The sequence below is a fragment of the Eriocheir sinensis genome, chromosome 44 (assembly GCF_024679095.1).
Source record: "Eriocheir sinensis breed Jianghai 21 chromosome 44, ASM2467909v1, whole genome shotgun sequence".
In the NCBI taxonomy this organism is placed as follows: domain Eukaryota; kingdom Metazoa; phylum Arthropoda; class Malacostraca; order Decapoda; family Varunidae; genus Eriocheir; species Eriocheir sinensis.
This window is the reverse complement of record NC_066552.1, coordinates 7,808,303-7,819,123: the sequence shown is the minus strand read 5'-3', so window position 1 is coordinate 7,819,123 and position 10,821 is coordinate 7,808,303. Positions and strand designations below refer to the sequence as shown.

At 42.9% G+C, this 10,821-nt stretch overlaps 1 protein-coding gene and 1 long non-coding RNA gene across 7 annotated transcripts in view; one reads left to right on the top strand and one right to left on the bottom strand.

Annotated features, from left to right (window-relative positions):
- Positions 1 to 2,928, bottom strand: part of LOC126980395 (uncharacterized) — a 4,208-nt gene extending 1,280 nt beyond the window's left edge. Inside the window, exon 1 of one of the 2 annotated variants that reach the window (XR_007733165.1) lies at positions 1 to 2,928. This exon is cut by the window's left edge and continues 88 nt beyond it. This is a non-coding gene — a long non-coding RNA (uncharacterized LOC126980395). The other variant, XR_007733166.1, reaches the window with a different exon arrangement.
- Positions 2,929 to 3,650: 722 nt separating this feature from the next.
- LOC126980389 (uncharacterized) lies at positions 3,651 to 9,626 on the top strand. 5 transcript variants are annotated; one of them, XM_050830266.1, is made up of 6 exons: positions 3,651 to 3,799; positions 4,371 to 4,419; positions 4,677 to 4,913; positions 6,534 to 6,773; positions 8,712 to 8,858; positions 9,361 to 9,626. In XM_050830266.1, exons 3-6 carry the CDS (start codon positions 4,684 to 4,686, stop codon positions 9,491 to 9,493), a joined length of 750 nt encoding a protein of 249 aa, XP_050686223.1. In that variant the 5' UTR covers positions 3,651 to 3,799; positions 4,371 to 4,419; positions 4,677 to 4,683; the 3' UTR covers positions 9,494 to 9,626. The 5 variants fall into 5 exon arrangements, 4 of the variants coding, with proteins under 4 accessions (XP_050686223.1, XP_050686226.1, XP_050686222.1 ...); XR_007733164.1 differs by lacking the exon at positions 4,371 to 4,419 and having other exon boundaries at positions 8,712 to 8,944; positions 9,361 to 9,509; XM_050830269.1 differs by lacking the exon at positions 4,371 to 4,419 and having other exon boundaries at positions 4,786 to 4,913.
- The last annotated feature ends 1,195 nt before the right edge of the window (positions 9,627 to 10,821 follow it).

The window sequence follows — 10,821 nt, the reverse complement described above, 5'->3', positions numbered from 1 at the left end:
ACAAACACGTTCTATACCAATACAAACAATTATTATACCTATACAAACACGTTCTATACCAATACAAACAATTATTATACCTATACAAACACGTTCTATACCAATACAAACAATTATTATACCTATACAAACACGTTCTATACCAATACAAACAATTATTATACCTATACAAACACGTTCTATACCAATACAAACAATTATTATACCTATACAAACACGTTCTATACCAATACAAACAATTATTATACCTATACAAACACGTTCTATACCAATACAAACAATTATTATACCTATACAAACACGCTCTATACCAGTGGTCCTCAACCCACTGAGGGTCGTTTGCGGCCCTCAAGGAAGTTTAATGCGGCCCTCGGCAAGTAACCAAAAATAGCCTACTTATCACAATCATAATACGTACTGTTTGTTCACATTTAATTTTGATGATATGCAGCAATATAAATTATATTATGGTTGATATTACTGAATATGTTATTATATGTTAACTTTATGAGGTTATAGTATTATAATGATAAAAAGGCTATTGCACATCTGGCAGCCTGAATGCTGGCTAGCCTCACTGATTTTGTTGACGTGCCCAGCGTTGCCGCTCCTTGGCATTTTTTATTAGATCTTGGCTTTTGAGCTGGGACCTTGGCGCCTTGGCTTTTTCCCTTGAAAACAGGCTAATCAAGGCTTTTTTTGGAAATTCTCTCCTGCCTGGCTACTCCCTACGCTCATGCCCCTGCCCTCTCATCTCCCCACTTATCCTCTCAATCAGTCTTGGTCTCTGGCTCCCTACCCCTCTCCTACCCAGCCACTCCCTTCCTAGCCTTCCCCACCGTTGCCCATCCACTCCTAGCCCACCCTCCCGGCACCCCGCAGCCGCTCCACGTGTCTCCTCTCCCTGCCCAACAGCGAAATGTTGTCGCTTGTATAATTACAGGTCTTCACTTTACTGTAGCTTATAATTGGCCATTTCCCCATGACCTGCAATTTATGTGAGAAGTGTTTTGATTACGACTCTACCCGGAAGGTTACAATATATACACAACATAATCAGTGTTATCAGTGTGTAGAATATATTAATTACTATGCGTATTCACATTGCAGGCAATACGAGGCCCTCATCACACATTGCCCATCTAATGTGGCCCTACCACCCAAAAAAGGTTGAGCACCAATGTTCTATACCAATACAAACAATTTCTGCACCTATACAAACACGTTCTATACCAATACTAACAATTTTTATACCTATGCAAACATTCCACATTGACCCTCTCTTTGTGGCCTCTCCTTCTATTGTCTGTACAGGAGCAGTACATGGCGGATTTTTTTGTCTCTTTATGTTTCGCCCTTGAGCTGCTTCCTCTACTATAAAAAAAGAAGACGACCTACCCACTCATGCCACACACACACACACACACACACACACAAGATCTATATCACACACATAGCCCGCATTTTTTAACGTTTCGGCGCCTCAGTTCCCCTATTTGAAAAGCCTCTGTGAGTTTTATGGTCTGTTTTGTGATCCTGGTGATAGTTTTACACGAATTCTGCGCCATGAATTGGAAAACAACCCATGAAAACCCGGATAATCTTCTCTGTGGCCTTGGGAAATAGTCGTGATGGGAGCGAGAGACGAAGAATATGGACAATAGGCAGAGCTGTTTGAGGAAGACGATGGTGATGGATTCCTTTCCTTGGTCCACTCTCCCTTCCCTACTCTACGTGGCAAGTCGGCGCAGCGCAGCCAGACAGACTTCACCTTATACCCAGTGAATGCTAGGAATGAGCTAATCCACCTGGGGAGCTTAGAATCTAGCCTCTTGAGCCTGCATTCTCGAGGTGGAATAAAAAGCACTGATGCTCTCGAGACGTCTAAAGTATCCATATTTTATACTGTTCTCAGATGCATTCTCAAGGTCACAGAGGAGATTAGTTGATTTCTTAAGAGTGCTTTTCACATTCATGGTGCAATGCCTTGTCGAACTGTTACTAGGCACACAAAACTACCCGTGGAAGTTTAATTTATTTTTTTTTTTTATACAGCAGAGGAGACAGTGCAAGGGCGTAAAAAAACAACAATAATGAAAAAAAAAAAACATACTTACTGCTCCTGAATAGAGTAGAGTGGCCAAAAAGATAAATCATTTTCAGGAGGAAGTACTCTAACAACTACGAAAGCCTTATTAAATGTTAGTGCGTATACCCCGAAATGTTTGAGGATGTGGGCCAATGTCGTGTGAGAGGATGTGAGTGGGGGGGCTGAGAGTGAGTGGGATGTGAGAGGGGGGGTGTGGAAGCTGGCTGGAGGATGTGAGAAGGTGAGAGATGAGCTATTTTGAGAATGCCCTTTCCATCCATCCCTTGATAAAGTAAGTCGGAAAATTTGAGGAGGAGGAGGAGGAGGAGGTGAGGGGGGTTGAGGATGTGAGTGTGTGTGTATATATATATTCTCATAGAAGCTGGTGAATGATGTTGAAAGGTGAGAGAGAGAGATATATGTGAGCCATCCTAAGAATGACCTCTCCGACTTTTGTTTACTCCATCCCGTGATAAAGAAAGTCGAAGGTCCCTATCTCTGTTTTCCTTTCTTAGGCGCCTCAGAACGGATGCGTCTTGCCATTGAGAAAGAAAGATAAGAAAAAAGGACGACAACAAACCCGTCACAGGGCTTGCCATTGTGAAAGATTAGAAAAGAAAGGAAAACAAAAAGTGGAAGTGGCGTCACAATGATAAAACGAGAGAGAAAAATAAAGAATAAAACATTTCTGAGACTTTGGGGTAATTTTTAAAGGTGACAAAATTCCCGAAACTTGTGATGTTATTCCCGAAACTTGTGATGTTATTCCTGACACTGTTAATCGATATCTGAAGTCATGACATCATTCCTGAGAGAGAGAGAGAGAGAGAGAGAGAGAGAGAGAGGGGTAATGTAATATACGGGAAAAGACAAATTTGTTATGACAACAACGCTTAATAAACACTTGAAAACTAAACGAGGATTTCTTAACTCTATCCTTCAACAGCCTTACCTGCAAATTAAGAAGAAGAAGAAGAAGAAGAAGAAGAAGAAGAAAAAAGAAAAAGAAGAAAAAAAAGAAGAACGAGAACAAGAACAAGAACAACAATAAGCAGAAGAGGAACAACAACAACAACAACAACAACAACAACACAGGTAATGAACACAGGTGAAAACAGCAGAGATATGAATAATGAACGCAGATAAAAACAGCAAATAGATGAATGAATAATAAATAAGCAACAAAGAAAGAAAAACAAAAACTAGTGGACAAGATGAACTTCTTTAGCCCCCCCTCCCCCTCCCCCTCAACCTCCACAGACACGCAATTACCGTATCAAGTTTTACCTTTCCATATTATCTACCTCATCTACATAACACGTAACCTCCCTTTCACCAAATAATTACCATCATTTTCCGGTAATTCAACGCTAGCACGAACGTCCATACAAAGATGTGAATGCCAGTAATTTGCACCGTACCGAAGAATGAAACAATGATGATGATGATGATGATGACACTGCTGATGATGATGATGCAGGGAGATAAGAGACAAAAGCAGGATACTGAGATAAGGCGATAAGGCGATTGGTTATCAGTGATACCAAAATGTGAGCCAAGTTACAGCACTCTGGTCTGTCAGGAGGGTGTGTGGTGGCCGTGTGACAGATTGGTGACGTGGAGAAGCATGGATTTGTTTATTTAGCTATTTTTGTATATATTGTTCTTCCCGTTTTCCTCTCCATGATGTGATGTTATACGAATCTGCACGTAAGTCATAGTGATTATTTGAGTATCTTCCCTTGTGTTAGTAATGACAGTTTGTGGTATTTGTTGCTTATCAGTTTGCTTTTAGGTCAACTTTCATTATATTTGCTTTGGATATATTTGTTGTATTCTCTACGTTTGACCTGCTTTGAGTAAGTTTATTTATCCATTTAATTACTTCTCTATTTACTGATTTTTTTTATATATTTTTACCAGTTCCTTCGATGTTGTGATGTTAGTTTTGTGGTTAATATCTTTTTTTTTATATTACTTTCAATATATTTACTGTATGCTCCACGTTTGACCTCCTTTCAGTACGTTTATTTATTTTACTCATTAGCAAATTTATTGATTTTTGATAGTTTTTGCTGGTTCCTTCGATGTTTTCAGGCGTGTAACTTTTTTTTTCTTCACTTAACAAACTCTTAATGAAGATCACGAAGGGGAGTTTGACGTTTGACCTCCTTTCAGTATATTTATTTATTTACTCATTAGCAAATATATTGATTTTTGATAGTTTTTGCTGGTTCCTTCGATGTTTTCAGGCGTGTAACTATTTTTCTTCACTTAACAGACTCTTAATGAAGAACACGAAGGGGAGTTTGACGTTTGACCTCCTTTCAGTATATTTATTTATTTACTCATTAGCAAATTTATTGATTTTTGATAGTTTTTGCTGGTTCCCTCGATGTTTTCAGGCGTGTAACTATTTCTCTCCACTTAACAAACTCTTAATGAAGAACACGAAGGGGAGTTTGACGTTTGACCTCCTTTCAGTACGTTTATTTATTTACTCATTAGCAAATTTATTGATTTTTGATAGTTTTTGCTGGTTCCTTCGATGTTTTCAGGCGTGTAACTATTTTTCTCCACTTAACAGACTCTTAATGAAGATCACGAAGGGGAGAGCGGCAGAAGACAAATATATGAACAAAGTAATTCGTAGATGTGACAAGTATACCAAGGCTGCGCCCATGTCGTTCCCACAGTTCAGCCTGAGTGACATGATGCGGGGGAAGAGTAAGGACGAGGTGAAGAGGAAACACAAGCATGAGGTCACGCCCCTCATCCCCGGGCCTGGAGACGAACGCGAGTCGAGAGTGGGACGGATAGACTGGTGAGGAACACTCTTGAAATACGTGTGGGGAGAGTTTGGGTCACCGGCCAGGTTATCGTACTCAGAGCCTCGTATTTATCGGTTTCTACGCCATAGCTATTGTCAAAAAACACCAATAATTAACCATTTTAACGATAACTATATATGAAGGCAGTTATTGGGGTCGAGGAGGTAGTTTTGGGGTCGGAAATCGGCAAACATAAGAGGCTGAGTACGATAATCTAGCAACGCTGGTTTGGGTCCTATTCCTTCGGCGCTTTCGGAGGGATTTTGGGCATTTCCAGGGTAGTTTTGTGACCCTGATGGTAGTTTGACCCTTCTGTACCATGGACCAAAAATACCACTCATTAAAACCCGACTAATTTAGGGTATTTCCAGGGGTGGTTTTGTGACTCAGATGGTAGTTTGACCCTTCTTCTGTACCATGGACCAAAAATACCACTCATTAGAACCCGACTGATTTAGGGTATTTCCAGGGGTGGTTTTGTGACCCTGATGGTAGTTTGACCCTTCTTCTGTACCATGGACCTAAAATACCACTCATTAGAACCCGACTAATTTAGGGTATTTCCAGGGGTGGTTTTGTGACCCTGATGGTAGTTTGACCCTTCTTCTGTACCATGGACCAAAAATACCACTCATTACAACCCGACTAATCACCTTTTTCGTAGGGATTTAGGGCATTTCCAGAGGTAGTTAGTGACCCTGATGGTAGTTGGACTCTTCTTCTGTACCATGGACCTAAAATACCACTCATTACAACCCGACTAATCACCTTTTTCGTAGGGATTTAGGGCATTTCCAGAGGTAGTTTACGACCCTGATGATAGCTGGACTCTTCTTCTGTACCATGGACCTAAAATACCACTCATTAGAACCCGACTGTAGGGGCATTTCAGAGTTTAGATGACCCGACCCTGATGGTAGTTGGACTCTTCTTCTGTACCATGGACCTAAAATACCACTCATTAGAACCCCACTGATCTCCTTTTTGGCCCTTGTAATTAGTTGATGTGGGAGGCGGAAGCGTTTGACTGTACCGATCTATGACCTGACCTGACCTGACCTGAAAGACAGTAGGCTTGCATAGATTAGAAGGATATCCTCTAAAATTACGAATCAAGTCAATATTAGTGTTATGTTTACTCTAGGACGTCTGAAGGACACAAACACGTAATATTCAGATAGCCACACCCTCTCATTCATCCAGTTAAGTAACCCTTTAAATTTCATTGTCCTACACTCAGCCAAGCACGATTTATTACTTATTTCAGGATATCGTAAAAAAAAACAAGTCAAAAGTAGTGTTCTATCACTCTGGGAAGTTTGAAGAATATTTAGAAACGTAGATATTAAGATAAACAAGTCCACTCATACATCTGGTCAGTATCCCTTTAAATTCCATTCTCTCATATACTCCAAGCAACGTTTTATTAAGTATTTCAAGATACCCGCCATGAACCTCAGTTACTATTAGTTCTATATCTACTATGGGACGTTTGAAGGGTACTAAGACACGTCAATATATGGAGAAACATACCCATTTAATTATCAAGTCAAGTCTCCCTTCAAATTCCATTCTCTTACATACACTAACCCACATTTTCTTCCTCTTTTCAGGTGTCACTGCAAAAACTGTGTCCGCGTGCAAACCGAGGAGGAGTGTTACTGTTGCCACGAGGACGAGGAGGCGTGGCAGCGGGCGCTGGGGGAGGGCGCGGGCGAGGAGCGGCGGCCCATTAACTGCCTGGTGGAGCATCCCTTCTTCACCTCCGTCTGCCTCAACCCCTACGCCCTCAAGGCACTCCACAGCAGGGACTCCAAGCTGTTTGAGGACGATGAGGACGCCCCGAGCTACCAGTGAGTGTGTGAGGGAGGAGAAAGGGAAGGAGAGGAGGAGAGGGAAGAAAGGAAGAAAGAGACGAAAGAAGAGATGGAAAGGAAGAGAGGGAGGGAGAGGAAGAGGGGGAAGAAGGAAGGAAGAGAGGAAAGTAAAGAGGAAGTAAGAGAGGGGAAGAGAGACAGAGATGGAAAGGAGAGAGAGAAAGAAGAGAGGAAGAGAAGGAAGGAGAGAAAGGAATATAAGGAAGAGGGGAAGAGAGAGAGAAAAAGAGAAGGAGAGAGAAAGGGAAAAAGAGAGGGAGAGAGAGAGATTGAGAGTGTAAAAGAAGGAGAAGAAGAGAGAAAGAGAGAGAGAAATGAAGAGGAGGGACAGAGAAAGAGAAGGAGAGAGAGAAAGAGAGAGAGGAAGAGAAGAAGGGAGAGAAAGGAAGATAAGGAAGAAGAGGGGAAGAGAGAGAGAATAAGAGAAGGAGAGAGAATGAGGGGATGTAAAAGAGGGAGAAGAAGAGAGAGAAAAAGAGAGAGAGAGAGATGAAGAGGAGGGACAAAGAAAGAGAAGAAGAGAGAGAAAGGGAGAGAGATGGAATTTCCTTGCTCATTTTTTACCTCCTTCACTCCTCACGCCCTCACCTCTTCTCTCCCTCCTTCGTCTTCCTCACCTCACACTCTCTCCCTCCCCCCACCACAAACAATGGATCCTTCCTTACCCTCTCCTATTCAGTGTCACAAAGGGGCGCCGCGGTGTTGCTTCCCTTGCTATCTCTTATAAATATTTTGATGCTCTCTCGCCCTCTGAATTTACTGCCTGCATGCATTCCTCCTCGCCCCCGCTCACCCTCGCGGCCTTGCTTCATAAGACTGTATTGTTTTCTATACCTGCATGTGCTGTCCAACTTGCTAATGCAGGAGTTATGCATCTTGACTAATCTCTCACTTTTTTCTGTTTTTCCTCCCTCCTCTGATAATTGTTTTCAAGAAGGGGTCTGTTTTCTGTTCTATCGCTATACTGTCCAGCTTACTAATGAAGGAGTTATGTGTTTTCAATCTAGTCTCTCACTTTTTAGATTTTCCTCCTTCCTCTGATAATTGTTTTCAAGAAGGGGACTGTCTATTCTTTCCTCTTCCTATGCTGTCCAACTTCCTAATGAAGGAGTTATGTGTTTTCATTCTAATCTCTCACTTTTTAGATTTTCCTCCTTCCTCTGATAATTGTTTTCAAGAAGGGGACTGTCTATTCTTTCCTCTTCCTATGCTGTCCAACTTCCTAATGAAGGAGTTATGTGTTTTCATTCTAATCTCCCACTTTCTAGATTTTTCCTCCTTTCTCTGATAATTGTTTTAAAGAAGGAGGCTGTCGTATCTTATCTCTCTGTGGTCCAACTTACTAATGCAGGAGTTATGTATCTTGAATAATCTCTCACTCATTTTTTTTTCTCCTTCTTCGATAAATGCTTTCAAGATGGGAACAGTCTATCACATCTTATCTCTTTGTGGTCCAACTGACTAATGCAAGAGTTACGTATATTCACTCCCAGCTCTCACATTTTTCTGCTTCATATCCTTTCTACGACAAATGCTTTCTGTTTTACTTTGTTCTATCCTTATGCGGTCCAACTTAATCAGGTAGAATTTAAACAATATCTTCACTCTCATTTTTTGGTTTTCTATATTTCCTTCCAACGACAAATGTTTTCAAGAAGGGAGTGTATCAAGAAGCCTCTATAACTAAATTTAATCATACTTCTTCGGTAACTTCGGCAATAATTTGGGGTGTGGCGTGTTGTTGTTGTTGTTGTTGTTGTTGTTGTTGTTGTTGTTGTTGTTGTTGTTGTTGTTGTTCCTTACCATATGCATCCTCCTCCCTCACCCCCCCACCACACCCTCCCCTCACCCTCACCTCTTCTATTCCCTCTCAACCCATCTTCTCTTCTCCTCACTACCTCCTCCCTCCTGCAGGAAGTACCGCCTCACCGCCTTCCGCGCCTTCGTCGAGTTCTTTCACGGCCAGCTCGAGGAGGACGTGCAAGGCCCCGTCCCCGCCTGCGCCGCCGCCACCATACGAGGGGTCTTCAAGGAGCACCCCTTCATCCTCGGCCTGCCCGGGTACACGCCTGTCTGACCTGCCTCCTGCGTGTATCCTACCTGTCTTCCTGTGTCTCTTCTCGGATGGCCTGTACTGTGTTTGACCTGTAAGAGATATTCCCCTTGTAGCCTTCCTGCCTGCTCTGGTGACCTGTAAATGTGTGACCTGTCTTTAGTGTGCCATCTGCCGGCCTTCCTGTGTCTACTGATGGCCTGTATTATGTTTGAGATGCCTCTCGTGTGAGTGGTGGCCTGTAACATATGACCTGCCTTCCTGTCCCTCTTTGATGACCTGTAATATGTTTAACCTGCCTTCTGTGTGAGTTGTGACCTGTGAGATGTTTGACCTGCTCCTTGTCCCCTTCCTGTTCTCCCTGGCAACCCTGTAAGATGTTTGACCTACCCTCTGAATTTCTGGTGACCTGTAAATTGTTTGACCTGTCTTTTGCCTGCCCTAGTAACCTGTGAGATGTATGACTTGCCTCCTGTCTCCTTCTTGCCTCTCCTGGTGACCTGGAAGCAGTATGACCTGTCTCCTGCCTGCTCTGGTGACCTGTATACTGTTTGACCTGCCTTCCGCCTGCCCTGGATTGTTCGACTTTCCTCCTGCCTGTAACCTGCACACCCATCACCACCACCTGTCTGCTCCCTTGTGACCCCCCAACCCCTGACCTGTCTTCTGTGTGAGCATTGACCTCCTCCTGTTGACCTAAAGTGACCTAATGGAAGAGGAATATGACCTGATCTGACCTAACGCATATTAAATGATGGTATAAATGTATGTGTGACCGGGTGTGTTTTTATTTTTCCTTCTAGATTTGCTTTTTTTTGGGGGGGGGGAAGGAGGGGGGGAAGGGTTGAGGGAGTTTGCAAAGAAGTGATGCGTGATAATTCTTTTTTTTTCCCTTCTTCTCCCTTTTCTGTTCTTACTTAACTTTCACTTCCCTTTTCTAAGTTTCCCTTCCCTCTCTCTCTCCTTCCCTCTTGTTTTAAATCTTCATTTCTTTTTCCTTCCCTTTTCCTTTTTCCTTTTGTTCTTACTTAACTTTCACTTCCCTTTTCTAAGTTTCCCTTCCCTCTCTCTCTCCTTCCCTCTCGTTTTAAATCTTACCCTTCTATTCCTTTTCCTTCCCTTCCTTTCCCTTCCCTGTTCTTACTTAACCTTCACTTCCCTTTTCTTATTTTCCCTTCCCTCTCCCTCTCTTTCTCTCTTGTTTTAATCTTACCCTTCTATTCCTTTTCTTCCCTTCCTTTCCCTTCCCTGTTCTTACTTAATCTTCACTTCTCTTTCCTTATTTTCCCTTCCCTCTCTCTCTCTCTCCTGCCCTCTTACTTGTTCTAAATCTTACCCTTCTATTCCTTTTCCTTTCCTTCTTTTTTCCTTTCCTTTTCTTGCATCACCTTTTCATTCCATTTCTATTTTTCCACTGCTTCTTCCCTCTTTCCCTTCCCTCTTACCTACTCTATATTCTTCCCTTCCAGTCCCTTCTCCTTCCCTTCTTTTCCTTCCCCATGTCGTACTTCTTCCCTTTCCTTTCTTCCCATCCCTCTTCCACTCTGTCTCTCTCTCTCTCTCCCTTCCCTTTTACCTGTTCTCTATACCTTCCCTTCCATTCCATTCCTTCCCCTTCCCTTTCATTCCCATCTTTCCTCTTCCCTTCCTCTCCCTCCTCTCCTCCCTTCCCCCTCCTTCCTCTTCCTTCCCTTCACTTACACCTCCGTACCTTTCCATCCCTTCCCTCCTAGTCATTCATTCTTCTCTCTCCCTCCTCCTCCTCCTCCTCCTCCTCACCTTTACGAGTGGAGGAAACTCTCTCCCATTTACTCAAGAGAACGCAATGGCGGCTTCGAGATCTCCTTTCTTTTGTTCCCTCTCTCCAGGCCTTTTGTTCCCTCCGCTGTCCTTCCTCCTCCCGCTGTGATTACTCCTCCTTTCCTCCTTTCTCTCCCCTCCCTCCCCCTCCCCTCCATCCCTGCTCTCTCG